At 36.9% G+C, this 16,514-nt stretch overlaps 1 protein-coding gene across 6 annotated transcripts in view; it reads right to left on the bottom strand.

Moving 5' to 3' along the window:
* Positions 1-1,993: 1,993 nt before the first annotated feature.
* Positions 1,994-16,514, bottom strand: part of LOC143240099 (sal-like protein 1) — an 85,417-nt gene continuing 70,896 nt past the window's right edge. For 4 of the 6 annotated variants that reach the window (XM_076481964.1, XM_076481962.1, XM_076481961.1 and 1 more), the window contains one exon: positions 1,994-7,372. In XM_076481964.1, the coding sequence (XP_076338079.1) occupies positions 3,237-7,307 (4,071 nt within the window). In that variant the 5' untranslated portion in view covers positions 7,308-7,372 and the 3' untranslated portion in view covers positions 1,994-3,236. Of the gene's footprint in view, positions 7,373-13,559; positions 13,684-16,514 lie in introns of all 6 variants that reach the window. The other 2 variants (XM_076481960.1, XM_076481963.1) reach the window with 1 other exon arrangement.

The following is a 16,514-nucleotide window of genomic DNA, read 5'->3' as shown; positions in this document are numbered from 1 at the left end:
TCAGTCTGCTGGTTACAATATAAAATGTTCGCCCTTTCATCCCTGGGAGTGCTATAGGGTGGAAACTTGAAGAAGCACGGGTCACGCGATACAGAACAAGTTTCTCGCGAACCCAAAAATTCTAGGCTTAGCTAAAAGTACGAGAAGTTAGTAATTAGTCAATGAAACTTCCCGACGTTATTTAATTATTCGAGTTAGCTAATTAAATGTGGTTATTTTAAATTACCGATGATCTACAATTACAAACAGTTACTGCATGATTGAACATCAACGAATGTGAAGCTGGTTACAATTTGGTTCGGTTTGAATTTGCGAAGAAATAAATGAAAGCTATCTTTTGCTAGCCTAGAGGGAAGGCAGCTAGTTATCACCACCCACCGCCAATTTTTGGACCGTTCCAATCTTTTACCAACGAGAGGTGGGATTGACAGTCACTTTTTATGCTTCCACGGCTGAAAGGGCGAGCATGTCTGATGGGACGGGAACCACTTATGATCGATTGACCAGAGATTAAATAATAGGAAGTGTCATCGATACCAAAGATGGTAATAATAACAATAATAATAATACCGCTTATAAAAGTGACAATGACGTAAAGGAAGATCCAGTTCAGCCACAGCAATCCACAAAATCAGTCGAAGACATCGCTGAAATGGACTGAATCTATGGACACCCGCAGCGGATATTCATCTCTTGACGTTATTGATTTATTCGATGGTCGTTTGTACACAAGTCAACTTGGCAAGAAATCATCTGTTTTTGCGTGTTATGTCCATTGGCTATTTTACTTTTCAAACTATCTACATTACTTCTTGACATCATTGATCTGATTCCTCGAAACTGTTCTGAAATTGTTGTGAATACCATCACATTCATATCTGCAGACTTACAACGCTAAAATCAGGTTTTGATGTCAGTATGGGCAGAGCACAGATACCCTATTGTGTTGCTTTGTGCTCAACTTCAAACAAAACAAGCTGATACTTGAAAAATAGTCGTGTTGACGTACGAATTTTATACCCTCATTATATTTAAATTTTCGTAATAAAATTATTTTATTTAAATCTGAATAGGTCGTATTGTTCTCTTGTTTATTTATGGTGTTTGGCTATGTGGGATTTGAATGTTAGATCCACGTCATATGACGGTTTGATAATTATAATTCCTTCATTACAATTGTAATGATATGAACCCGATTACCCGATTTTTTTTCAACCATGTTTTCTTCTAGTTAAAATACATATTCTCCCCGAACATCTAATGCTACAACTAAAGACTACGGCTCGATTTCATTTCTTAACTGTACACAATCAAGTTTCAAAACCCAGTTGAATAAAATAAATATACGGTAGAAACAAATGTGGTATACGACTAAGGTAAGTTTGAAGGCCTATGATGTTAAATTTTGGGGCTCGATCCTTGCATTACACAGAGTGCAGATAGCTCATTGTACGTCTTTGCGCTTAAACAAAATAAACCATTAGCGACATAAAAGTTAGTAATATCTCTCCAATTATATTGATGATATCAAGCGATATTCATTCCACAGCGAAAGAAGAAAAGCCTTACAAAAGTTCATGGGGGGTACTCCAAGTCGTTCTTTATAGGGGAAGACTGGTTAGTACAATGAGCTATTTGTGCTGTGCCCCCCACGGATATCAAAGACCAAGTTTTTAGCGTTTTAAGCCCGAAGATCTGCTATTGAGTTATTGAGGAGGAGGCTATGCAGAGAAGATAGTTAACCTTAAAAAATAGTCACTTAACCCCTTCTTCTTCTAACAGATATATTTATTTCCAAAGGTGCATTAGATCTTCTGTGTGTTTGTAGTTTTCACTTTTCATCCACAACAATCGATGCGTTATCATTTGGTGTACTATTGCTTTTGACAGAATTAAAATTAGCTGTTAAAACTTTATGGTGAAAATAATAAACAGAACATTTACGGATTCTGATTATTTTGTTACGTGATAATAAACATTCCCTGTACAATATGAAGTGAACAAAATTCAATATTTTATTTTCTCTCCAGACCATTATTTCTTAATACTATACAGTACTTTGCTACTTTATTCAAAATTATCCGTTACTAAGCCTTGCAGATTATATTATTCTTAAGAAAAGAGTAGTGATTCTTTAAACAGTGTCCCGATGTTTGGTTGTAATTTGTCGGTTATACACACCAGTGATGTACTGAAGACATTAAACATGATGCAGGCGGTTGGTAATAAGGAAGAAAATGTTTCATAACATTTAAATATTCAATTTAGAACATCTCTGGTAGCATTGACAGATACAACATTAACATTACGTTCATTTGTTGATGGTCCCTTTCCTTCACTAATTTTGTTTCGGTTTGCTGATTGGTTCAGTTTCAGAAAGTCCTTCAGCAGAGAAATGTATTATTGAAAATAGTATTAATTTCGAATAAAAATGCTAGACAAATGTAAGAATGAAATACCATTTTTAAAATGACGTCATTCAACATACTACACAAAATCAGACTTAAGTTTTGTTCTTTCAATAGCCAACATGCAGTTTAAATTATCTATAAGATCCACTTACAAAATGCTGAAATTCTCTTTCGGTGAGCTTTCATTGTCCACAAATCACTTTGTTACACAATAAATGTTTACATTAACTACTAATACAATTAATTAAGTGCCTTCTCTCTACGAATTTCTGAAAAAAAATTAATATAATTATGATACAGAACAGTAAATTAAACACCTAAGAATAACATGACAAGTGTAAAATGTAATAAAATAACACTTTCACGAAAACGAGAAAAATATTTTGTTAGTTAACTCTTAGAGGCGAGAGACAATTAAAAACTAAACGAACTTTTTCATCTAATATACTTACTAATATATGTATTAAAAGAAACTATTATTCGCCAGACGACAATAGTTTTATAAAAATAAGTTAAGTGTTCAAAATGTCAGGCTCATGGAAAGTTATTAGTCGCTTAAGAATACAAGAAAACTTATTATAGAATAGAAATACTTTGAAGTCTAAATCCATTGTTTTTCTATATTGGACTAGTTTTTAATAGGAACATGAAGTTCGGTACCACAAGACCGATAAGAGGTACAGAAGTTTAAGGATTCACATGTTTTAGAAATAGTCCTCTAACGTGTAAAGTCAAAGAGTTTTTAATCCGCCATCTTGGATCTTTACTCTCATTTCTCGGATCTTGAAATTACTGCCAGTGTTAGAAAGGATGTTTGTTTTGTATCTATTCTACTAATGTATGTTGTTCTCTTTCTAACCCTGGAGGAGACAAAACCATCTGGCCTTTAAGAGGATGATCATTTTCTTTTTTTCCAGATTCTTTGTCCCTACATCCTTCTTGTAGCTCTTCAGGGTGATATATTATTTGTGATTCTTCAGGAGGCAGAAATATTCGCGCTTTCTGGGGTGCAAAATCAGTTCTCCGCTGCTCAGAAGAACACCCTGCTTGTAACTTATTAGAAGAAAAACTTAATTGTGACTTCTGAGGGGGACAACCTGTTTGCAAATCCTCAGAAGGAAGTGTTAATTGTGAATTCTGAGCTGAACAATCTGTTTGTGAATTATCAGAAGAAAAACCTAACTGTGACTTCTGAGGAGGACAACCTTCTGCTTGCAAAACCTGGGAAGAAAAATCTAATCTTAGCTTCTGAGGAGGACAAGTTGCCTGCGAATCCTGAGGAGGACGCAACGTTTGCAGATGAGTAAAAACGCCTGAATTATTTACAGTGTTAGAATGCGTTTGCAGTGTTCTTTGACTATTTGTTGATATTAGGTTGAGAGGAGTATTATTTGTGACTGAATTTTGAATCACAGGTATTTCATTCTCCCTTCTCTGAACTAATTCGTTTATGTAGATAGGTGGCAAATAAGGGAAGAACAGATTAGGACGAAGCTGTGATAACGCAGGACGAGGTGCTCGAAGAACCGCGGATTCTACTGACACCCTGTTGGGCCCTCTTCGTGATGTGCTATTTGACCACATGTGTGTTCCCATGTGCACTTTGAGATTCCCCTTAGTAGTGAAAGCTCTGCCACAGAAGTTACACTTAAAAGGCCTGTCTCCTGTATGAGTACGCATGTGAATATTAAGCGCACTGCCACTAGAAAATGGTCGGTTGCAGATGAGGCATTCGTGTTTTGACACTCCTGTTGACCTCTTAGATACTGACTGATGTTGGTCATTTTCATGCCGACTTTTATTTTTATCGTCATTCGACAGATCTTTAGTACTTCTATTCATGGAGGTAAGAGGAGAATTACTAACTGTAGGTAATCTTGTGGTTGTTGTGGAGCTGGAAGAAAAAGATGCTGAGTGGTTCTGCGTAGAAATATCACTAACTTTATGAGTTAGCATATGCTGTTTCATATTTCCTTTGGTAGTGAATCCTCGGTTGCAAAGGTTACATCTAAACGGGCGCTCTTTGGTGTGGCTTCGAATGTGGATGGTTAGGGCACTGCTGCAAGCGAATGTTTTGAAACAAACACCACATGTTGTTCGATGAAAACCTGGTGAAGGAGGGAAAGGAAATCCAGAAAAAGAAGCCGCTGGAAGTGGAAATGTTGATTCACTGGAGGATGGGGTTATCACGGGGGGTAAACCCTGTGATCTAGGTGTTAGATCTAGGGCCTCTCGTTCAGACCCTGTGACCAATGGTGGCGATGTTAGTTTTGTCGAATCTGGAGACGTTGATAGGGCATCAACATGTTGAGAAACCTTGGGCAAAGGTTCTGGTACTCCCAGTAAACTACCACACAGTGTTTCTTTTTTGGACGATTCTAGGTTTTCCTTTTTTGTTAGTTTAGACTCAAAACTAGTAGAAAACAGAGTACTTTGTTCATTTTGAAGTGTTAACACATCCTTCGTTTGAAATCCCGGAAAAAATGTATTGTGTCTAGATAAAGATATCACGTCGGTGGGACTACGACGATACTTTTTCCAGTTGATTGTTTTTACGTGGTTCTCTAACGCCGCCAAAGACGTAGTATGAAATTTTATACTTTCTTGAGATACGACAACTTCCTTGGTTTCAAAAGTTGATGGTTCTGAGTTCAGATGCAAAGTTTTGGATACAGAAACGTCAGTTATATCATCTCTGTCCTCTAAACACCGACGTTCAAAATCGACATCATTGTTTTCAACAGATAAGGGTTCTATGGAGCCTGAGTTGCTGTTTGGTGATGTAGAATTATCAGATATTCGAGGTGAAGAATGAGGAGAACCAGATGCTTCGAGAACGCCGCTGCTTAAAATGTTGTCTTTAAAAGAAAACACCAAACTTGTTACGTTTTTCAATTCCTCTGGACAGGAATCATTGTTTCTGCATTTAACAGACATTCTCTCATCTGGTCTGATCGTATGTACCATCATGTGTGTCCTCAGGGTTTCCTCAGCAGTGTAAGTTGACCCACACAATTTACACTGAAAGAACTGTTCATTAGAATGAATACTGTAATGCATTTTTAACGCACTTTTATCGCTAAATACTTTGTGGCATATTGAACATTCATTATCATATACGGCAACGCCAGTTTCTATTTTGTCCACTGAGCCCTCTGGGTTTGAAATATCTGGAAAAGTTGATTTTACTGGAAGATTTTCTGAGAATTTATCGGTGGTTCTAAAAGTTGACAAGATACCTTGATGAGATGATAACTCGTTATCAAGTTGTGTGATTTCAGACAGTTTCTCCGATTCATTTCTAGCCTGCACAGGGAAATTCGTCAAATCCGAAAACTTAGGTTCTACTTGAGCGTTCTTGATTAAAATGGAAGAACGTGTGCCAGAGGGAGTTGCAGGGGGTGAAACGGAACTCTCTTCAGAAAAAAAGTAACTTTGATTTTCACCCTTTTTTGCTACTTCCGCATCCATGTGCTCAACTTCACCTTCTGGATGGTTCTCAGGAGAAAAAGAATCAAGTGCACCAGTAACAACAGTAAAACTGTTATCTGAAGAATCTGTTGCTATATTTAAATTAGAACCGTCATTTGCAGGTTTCATTTTAACATCTGCCTTTGAATCAACTGGGCTGGGGTCAACTGATTTAGTGAAGATGCCTTTTAAGTCATCTTCTTCCATTAAATGAGATTGATTAACAGGTGGCGGTAATGTAGTTATCACTCTTTGCTGAAAAAAAGGAAATGTTTGAATATTTCCCATTTCCTGAAGGACACTGCGCTGCATGGACTCTGCCAAAGATATTTGAGGCTCTAGAGATGGAAAAGCCTTGTCCAGGTGTTCGGGAACTGGGTTGGGATTCATCTTAATATATGGGTATTTAAATTTATGCCGCTGAAAATGGACTTTCAAATTACCTTTGGTCGAGAAGCGGTTCCCACAAATGTTACATTTAAAGGGTCTTTCTCCAGTGTGAGATCGTATATGTATCTGTAATCCACTATCGCTTCCAAATATCTTCCTGCAATAACGACACTGATGTCGAGATAACATTGACTTTTGGGATACTTTCCCTTCTTCTTCCGACACACTGGCTTCATTCCCACTGTCAAGTCTTTTAATATCATTTTCAATAACCATTCCTTTATAGAAAAAATGCCCTCCGGACATATTATTCTGAAGAGTTTCTTCAGTATGTCTTTGCAGAAGTTCTAGTGTATTTGGTTCTTTGGAAACCGCGAAGTCATGACGTTGGTGACTAACAGCTGCACTGTATGGTTCGAAACAAACGTCTAAGTGATGGTTTTGAGGTTGTGATTCATTGTGAGGAACTGAGATAACAGGTTCTTTGGACTGTTGAATTGCAGTGAGGTTTCTTTCAGGACTTGTTTCACGGGGCATCTGTTTACCGCATATTTTAAATTGGAGTTCTCGAATGACTTGAAGCTGCAAAAATTGCTGTTGTTGTAGGTTATTCAAAACCGACTGAAGAGCTTCCAGCTGTTCGCTATTTCCTTTTGTAGAATAAGGAATTTTCTCAGGTTGTGTCGTTTGTACATTTTTTAAAACATTTAGAAAACTATCGGAAGAGGGCATCTGTTGCATAGAATCAAGAAAATGAGGTAGATTATTTTTTAGAAAAGACGAAGATCGATCACTACTTCTATTAATCATTTTTTGGTAACTGTTACACCGTGTAGGTGAGTCACTGTAAAGAAATTCTGTAGTTGATAAAGGCTGTACCAAGGAGTCCACTTCGTCCATATCTCCCCACCTATCGCGTGGCCAGCTTTTGTCACATGGCTCAAAAAAGGAATCGCGTTTCCAGTCCTCCAGTGTCGCCATTATTCGTTTTGTTACGCATGTTTTCTTGTGTGTAAGGAAATCTTGAAGTTCCATAAAGCCAGTTTGACAATTTCCACAAACATGCTCATCTCCGTCGTCGCCGCTTGAGTCCCCTGGTGCTAAACAGATAAAACAAGAGTTAATTAGTACAGTGGTGTATTGAAACACATAAAGAAACAATGAGACTTTCAGAAATGTTTGTTTGTTTGTTTTTGAAATTTCGCACAAAGCTACTCGAGGGCTATCTGCGCTAGCCGTCCCTAATTTAGCTGTGTAAGACTAGAGGGAAGGCAGCTAGTCATCACCACCCACCGCCAACTCTCGGGCTACTCTTTTACCAACGAATAGTGGGATTGACCGTTACATTATACGCCCCCACGGCTGGGAGGGCGAGCATGTTTAGCGCGACGCGGGCGCGAACCCGCGACCCTCCGATTACGAGTCACACGCCTTACGCGCTTGGCCATGCCAGGCCCCTTTCAGAAATAAAACAACAACAACAACACTACTTTTAAGATATCTTATACGTAAATAACTAAAATGAAAGCAACTACAAGCAGTTTGCGTTTCTTCTTAAAGCAAAGCCACATCGTTTTATCTGCTGTGTCCACCAAGGTGAATCAAACTACTGATTTTAACATTGCAAATCCGAAGATTTACCTCTCTCTCCTAGTGGAGGACTTAACTCATTTATGCTTGTATATTGAAAATTTTTATGCTATATAATATCATAAGTCAAATAAACATTTGCTCGTTTTCTTCTGAAGTCCGCCAGGCGTGGACGGGTGGTTAAGGCACCCGACTCTTAATCTGAGGGTCGCAGGTTCGAATCCCCTTCACACGAAATATGATCGCCCTCTCAGCCGTGGAAGCGTAATAATGTTACTCCCACTTATTCGTTGGTAAAAGAGTAGCTCAAGAGTTGGCGGTGGGTAGTGATGACTAGCTGTTTTCCCTCTAGTCTTACGCTGCAAAATTAGAGACGGCTAGCGCAGATAGCCCTCGTGTTGCTTTGCAAGAATTTCAAAAAGAAACCAAATCTTCTATAGTACATTTTACAAAACAAAAACACTATGTTTCTAAATAATTGTTTGTCGATTTACTATTATGTGTTTGTTTTCTTATAACAAAGCCACATCGGGCTATCTGCTGTGTCCACCGAGGGGAATTGAGCTCTTGATCTTATTGTTGTAAATCCGAATTGTTGTAAATACCACTGTCCAACGGGCAGGGGGGTGTTTGTTTTGAATTTCCGCAAAGCTACACGAGGGCTACCTGCGTTAGCCGTCCCTATCTTAGCAGCGTAAGACAAGGGGGAAAGCAGCTAGTCACCACTACCCACCGCAAACTCTTGGGCTACTCTTTTACCAACGAATAGTGGGATTGACCGTCACATTATATCGCCCCCACGGCTGAAAGTCGAGCATGTTTGTTATGATGGGGTATTTAATGTCATGCGCGTTTATGTTCTATACTTGTTAATACATTTTCTATAATTACGTGATTATTCATATTTAAATTAGATAAGTTTTAAAGTATAAAAATTGTTAAGCCTAACATGATATGAGATACTAAGTGATACACATATTTACTTTTATAATAGAAACTTCAATTTCTTACAAATCATTACATTTTCCTAGTTTTTGGATCAATATATTGATGTGATGTTTCCTGTTCTTCTTCTCAGTCTACAATGTTAAGGTTTTTCTGCATTTAATTGGTTTCACAGAAGAGCAAACAAAATAATATTTAATGTACAAAGTTTCAGTGTAAAAGATAAGATATTTATTTTTTGAATTTCGCGCAAAACTACATGAAGGCTATCTGCGCTAACCGTCCCTAATTTAGCAGTGTAAGACTAGAAGGAAGGCAGTTAGTCATCACCGCATGCCGCAAACTCTTAGGCTACTCTTTTACCAACGAAGACTGGGATTGACCGTAACATTATAACGCCCACACGGCTAAAAAGACGAGCATTTTTATTGCGACGGGTATTCGAACCCGCAAATTACGAGTCGAGCGCCTTAACCACCTGGCCATGATGGACCTAAAGATAAGATGCGATACTTTACTGGGGAACGTCACCTTGTGGGGGATAAGTCCCACTACCGACAGGTGTGACACTACGAGAGAAATCACGTTCATACCAAAAGCATCCCTGCATGTTCCCCCGTATACTGAATATATATATATATATATATATTAACTACAAGTAAAATATCCCAAACATTCAGACATGATTTTTATTGTGTTTTTTTTTTTAAATAATAAAGCATGTTAATTTGTAATCAAATTTTCCATTTGTTTGTCCATTTACAAAGTACGTTATTTTTTTTTTAAACTTGCATATTACTCCTCTAATGCATTTAATAAATCAGTATTTAAACCAACTTTCATCCTTTCTCTCCTTACAACAAACCAGTATCTAAGAACCACTCCCTGCTAGTACAGTGGTATGTCTCTGGATTTACAACGCTAAAATAAGGGGTTTGATTCCCCTCGGTGGGCTCAGCAGATAACTCAATGTGGCTTTGCTATAAGAAAAACGTACGTATCTAAGAACCAGTTTTAGTCTATTTTTTTTTCTTGAGAATTATCATAAAAATAATAACTTAATCGTCATTATATAAACTTTTCTAATAGTCCACCTGGTGGTAATTTAATGAAAATATTTAGTTGCTCTTACTGAATACTTTTACACTGATATTCACGTCAGATTTTATAATATATCAATAGTACGACTGTTTACAGTTGACCAGGTTAAACAGTTACTAGAGTTTTCAGTTTGTTAACCTACAAAACGTAGTTATTGGCTGTAATGATCCATATATTACACATTTAACCTATGAATCCTAGGACTGTTTAGAGGATTTGTTTGAAATTGAGCACAAAGCTACACAATGGGCTGTCTGTGCTATGCTCACTATGGGTTACGAAACTCGGTTTCTAGTGGTGCCACTTGGGAAGGCTGTTTACGGGTGAAACGCATTTCATAATTACCTTATAAATCATTATACTGGTTACAATTATCCAGACCATGCAATGTTTTTAACCTATTGGACCAGGAGAAAAATATATATTTATAAACGGCTGGTGTGGGTTAAGAAAATTTTATGTAGAGGAGCGAACAACGTTTCGACTTTCTTCGGTCATCGTCGGGTTCACAAAGAAAGTCTAATTTTAATCAACTTAACCATAAAGCCTTAATGTCCAGTTTCGATGTTATATCTTTCTGGACAGAAGTCCCAACCACTGAAGCCTGCAAGATAGCCTTAGAACTCTGTATCCGAGACCCTAACCCATCTATAGACATTCCCAGAAACCAATTAGCAACCCTCATAGAATTCACCACGATGAAGACAAACTTCATGTTCAACAACCACAACTATATACAAACAAATGGCCTAAGCATGGGCAACCCAGTATCACCAGTTCTAGCCAATATTTTTATGACATAAGTTGAAACACAAGCAATTAACACAGCATTACATCCACCACCATACTGGTACAGATATGTAGATGACACGATTGTGGGATTCATATCTACAGAACACACACTTAATTTTTCAATCACATTAACTCTACACATCTGAACGTTAACTTCACATGTGAACAAGAAGAAAGCAATCAACTATCATTTCTTAACCTCAAAATTACAAGAACCGATACACAACTAAAAACAGAAATCAACCGAAAAATCACCCACACTGGACTATACATTCCTTGGGACTCAGCACATGATATAAAACAAAAACTCGACATACTAAGAAACCAAATAAACACAGCCATGAAACTTTGCTCACCAGATAAAATTAACGACGAATTAGACAAAATAAAACAATACTTCATCAACATCAATAAGTTTCCTCCACAAACCGTAGAAAACATTATACGCACACACCTAGACAAAAAGCAAAATCAACCAACAAAAGTAAATATATCTCACGAATTAAAAAAAATCACGAAGCCATATACTGATGCATACCATATATTCCCGACATCAGCAGAAAAATAACCAACATTTGGCAAAAACTAGTAACAAAATATGACATTCCAGTTAATACCAAATTTATTCAAAAACCAGGCACAAAACTGAGGTCTATGCTATGTAAAAACTACACTGACAAACACCACACCGACATTATTTATAAAATACAATGTGATAACTGCCACGACTTCTAAATTGGAGAAACAAGTAGAAAAATGGAAAGCAGATTCAAAGAACACAAAAAGTCACCTTCACACGTTTTCGAACACTGCAAATCAAATAAACACAACATAACCATAGAAAACACCCAAATACTATATAAAAAAACAAACATAAACAAACGCAAAATTAAAGAAGCCTTACTTATACAACAACTCAAGCTAAAAATAAACCAATACAAAGAAATACCTTTATGCCTATATTAATAAATATAATCAAACATTTAAGCACGCCATCTACATTCCTACTCTCAATTACACAATCCCTTCAAACATGTGATCAGCCATCGGTCAGTTACCTCTTTCTTTCTTTGTGAACCTCACGATGACCGAAGAAGGTCGAAACGTTGTTCGCTCCTCTACATAAAATTTTCTCTACCCATACCAGCCGTTTTTAAATATATATTTTTATCTACAAGTGGGCTTTCTCGTCATCACGGACTACTGGACCAGGCATAGCCAGGTGGTTAAAGCACTCGACTCGTAATCCGAGGGTCACGAGTTCGAATCCACCGTCACACCAAACATGCTCGCCCTTTCAGCCGTGGGTATGTCATAATGTGACTATCAATCCCACTATTCGTTGGTAAAAGAGTAGCTCAAGAGTTAGGGTGGATGGTGATGACTAGCTGCCTTCCTTCTAGTCTTACATTGCTAAACTAAGGACGGCTAGCGCAGATATCCCTTGTGTAGCTTTGCGCAAAATTCAGAAACAAACAATTGAACCTATTGATCGTGGAACTGTTTACAATGTTCCAAGTAATAAACTTTATCCATCACAGTTAGAATTACTGATTAAAATGTTATATTTATTCTAACACAACAAAACACAGCAAGGTACGTTTTTGATGCAAATAGGGACAAGCCTGTAATTATTATTTTATTATGTAGTTAAGAATAACATACACTGACGAAGTATTTCATTGCATCATAATAGGCTACGCACAGTCCTTTTGTAAGCATTGTATATTCTCTAGCCAATCATTAACGTCCAAAGCTTTTAAATTGACGTTAACTTTTACCTACGATCTTGTTCTATCCCAGTTCTCTCCCGAACATTGCAGCTCACTAGTTCTGACAAACTGTCACGTCTTGGAATGACCAGCATTTCAAACCATGACCACGTCGGATGACAGTGCTCGCCTTTCTTACGTCATCGGTGCGCTTATTGATTTCTAAGTACTCTAAATATATTTATATTATATATTTTTTTTTGATGGAAAACTGTTGTAAACGTGGTCGGGGGAATTTGAGGGACACATTCGACCATAACGAAGTGTCCAGTCTAGGCCACGGTTCGTACGAATTTGAAATCTGCCCGTACTTTGAAGACCACCTCTCCTCATGGTTAATCGAATACGTCAGTGACTAGTGAAATCTACCCGCATACTGAAGTCCCCCTCTCATTGTTAATCGAATATGTCAGTGACTAATGTATAGCCCATGATTGTAAACATATCATGCCCGTTTTCACTGCGAATGAAATTCAATAGCCGAGCCAATGTCGCTGTATCAGTGTATTAAATATAATATTATGGCATACGTTTACTGCATATCCATCAACCTTGCAGTGAAACATAATAATTTTGTGTATCCATAGATCGACCTTGTAGTAAAACATAAGAATACTGTGTATTCACTTACCTTACAGTCAACAAACAGATAACCACATACCGTAAACACTCAATAAAAACATAACACTGTATATTCATAAAATTCACACGCTCAAATGGAATAACACTATAATTCTGTATATTGACACAGTCAACAAATTTCACTGAACAATTAACAAATACGACATAGAATATCCATAAAATTTTATATTCTGAAATAAAACAACACTGGGTATATCCGTATACCTGATACTTTATAAAATGAAGTTACCCATATCCAAACAGACAGGTAAATTCTGAATATATTTAAACATCGACTAATTTACTGCAATTTAATTAATTGTATAAATCGACGTATTGGGGTGATTGTATAATTTTATTTTCATGCCTTATGAGGGATATACTAAGAGAACCTATCATATTAACATAAAAAGTGTCTTCACTGAGCAAACAAATATATTGAAAACCAAAATGAATGAGCACATACTTTGTGTCAATGAATAATATTATCCCAGGATGGATTAACGGTAAGCACAAGAGCTTATAATCAGGAGATTCTGGGATCGGCCTCCGCGGCACACAGTGGTGATAGCCTATTGGACAACTCTGTGCTAAAACAAACAAATAATAACCGAATCATATTTATGTTCAAACTAAAATACTTCAGGGAATTTTCTGAATGTACTGTTCCTTTAAAATAAGTGGATAGTGTGGCCGAACCATAAATTCTAGAGTTTGTACTTCGGGTTCAGTTACTGACAAAACTCGCCTTGAATTCCCAGGCCGTGGGCAACAAATCAAATCCTACAGCTTGCTTAGACAATAGTTACCCAGAAGTTAGGCTGGGCGCTGTTTGGTTTCCCTCTAGTTTATTGGTTTAAAAGTAGCTAGCACCGTTGGCTCTCGTGTAGCTTTCTGCGAAAATTCTTAAAACAAACAAGTCAAGAACATCTTGTCATATATACAGTAAACTCATGCAACAACGAGAATGAATAGAAACTGAACAATTTATATTTCTTTCGGTTTTACACTGCTGCTATGTGAAAACAAGACTTCAAATATATTATATTGTTTCTAGAGAAGAAAATAATTAATAAAAAGGGTTAGATTACCCAAAAGGTAAAGTAGTCTGCGAGTACACGATAATTACGTTAACACAGGGTTGGATTAACCAAATGATAAAGTAGTCTGTGAGCACACGATAATTACGTTAACACAGGTTTGGATTAACCAAATGATAAAGTAGTCTGTGAGCACACGATAATTACGTTAACACAAGGTTAAATTAACCAAATGATAAAGTGGTTTGTAAGTACACGATAATTACGTTAACACAGGGTTGGATTAACCAAATGATAAAGTAGTCTGCGAGTACACGATAATTACGTTAACACAGGGTTGGATTAACCAAATGATAAAGTAGTCTGCGAGTACACGATAATTACGTTAACACAGGGTTGGATTAACCAAATGATAAAATAGTCTGCGAGCACACGATAATTACGTTAACACAGGGTTAACCTGTGGATTAACCAAATGATAAAGTAGTCTGCGAGTACACGATAATTACGTTAACACAGGGTTGGATTAACCAAATCATAAAGTAGTCTGCGAGTACACGATAATTACGTTAACACAGGGTTGGATTAACCAAATGATAAAGTAGTCTGTGAGCACACGATAATTACGTTAACACAGGTTTGGATTAACCAAATGATAAAGTAGTCTGTGAGCACACGATAATTACGTTAACACAAGGTTAAATTAACCAAATGATAAAGTGGTTTGTAAGTACACAGTGTCGAAGTGCTCTGGGTGGTCATACTTTTGTTTTTTTAATAACCAGTTCAGATAGTTGTAAGTTGGGAATCATTACTTCAATTTTATATTTTGTAAACGATTATTTTGATTAGTCAAATTTCATGTGAGAAAAGAAAGACTGAAGCTACCAATGTAGACCAACTGTGGTATTAATTCGGCTTTACGTAGAGACAGTGAAGCACTAATACTTGTTGAAATGGGACAACGAGGCTTACTAAAAAGAATATAAGGACTAGATGGATCGCATTCACAAAACGACTCAACGTACACACATTACTTAGGCATAAATGTACCGCTTCTCAACTTTTCAATGTCTCACCTTTCTTCAGCATTTATCTCAGTTTTTGTTATAATACCCGCTGTAGTGGATTACATAACACATACTATTTTGTTCGGCGTCTGTCTCAACCTAAGGCTGTGACTGTAGGCTTCTTGTGTGACAATATTGCACAAGTGACTCTTCAGAAACTGCCCAAGCTTGCATCGAAATACTAGAGATGACAATATTGTAGCATATAGCTTAAAGGTCGCCTGGTCACGAGAATAATTTCCTCACTCGACAGTAAATGTCGACTTTGATATATGAGAGCTCAGGTTATTCCTTCCTTTTGACATAACAGCTAGGAGGAAGCCATCCCTAATTGGTGCATAATTCAAGGTTATTGGAGTACGATTTTCAGAGGACGTTGGGTGGATTTATGATCCATTTCAATGTATTTCTCTTGTTTTTAGTATTTATACCTGTTCTCCAAGTGTCCCTGGGTGAATCCACTGTTGTTGTTGTTTTTCATACCGTAGCTAGATAAGCGATGGAAAGATTTCCTTCTTGAACGTGAATGCTACATACCTGTAGCAAGGGTTAAGAGAAAATTGCCAAACATTCTGTTTTCCGTTTGTCAGGTCTTATTAGAACTGAAACACATTAACAGTTAAATAATTCGGAGTGAACTGCCTGCCAATCAGTTCAATATATCATTTTAAGAAACATGAAAAACTAAAGTAAACTTTTGTACCTTTTTTAAACCCACTCTTGAAAAAAACAAACTAACCGAGATGCCTCCAGACGACAACAAATAATTTTTTTTTTACTACAGGAACGTTTATTGCGCATGCGCAACATACCATAATCTACTTAACTCCGTCTTCTATCGTAACCAAAATAATAAGATCGAATGATTTATTTAAGCATCTGAATAGTTTATTCTGGTTTATGTTTACCACTGTAGTGAGCTAGAAACTTTCAGTGTGAAAAATGTTTAGATAGTTTATCATTTTGTACAGACTGATAAGTAGATATCAAAAAAAAATACGACCAAATTAATATCACGTTTAAGCCTATCATGAAATGAATCGAGTTCTTTAACCAATAGCCCCCTCCAGTTTCTCAGCAGAAAGTATCAAGACTTATAATGCTAAAAGTCGGGTTTCCATATCATCTATGGGCACAGCAAAGATAACCATCTGCTTACCTTAACAACGAATAAACAAAGTTAACCAACACATGTAACTAAGGAAACGTTACAATAGAGATATACCTATAAACCTGTAGTGTTCATACCATGTGACAGTGGGGCATATTTCAAATATATATATACGAGAATACGAACAATGTCTTACCAAA

Source organism: Tachypleus tridentatus, chromosome 13, assembly GCF_004210375.1.
Source record: "Tachypleus tridentatus isolate NWPU-2018 chromosome 13, ASM421037v1, whole genome shotgun sequence".
NCBI classification, from domain to species: domain Eukaryota; kingdom Metazoa; phylum Arthropoda; class Merostomata; order Xiphosura; family Limulidae; genus Tachypleus; species Tachypleus tridentatus.
The sequence above is the reverse complement of the archived record's forward strand: the minus strand, read 5'-3'. Positions and strand labels throughout refer to the sequence as shown.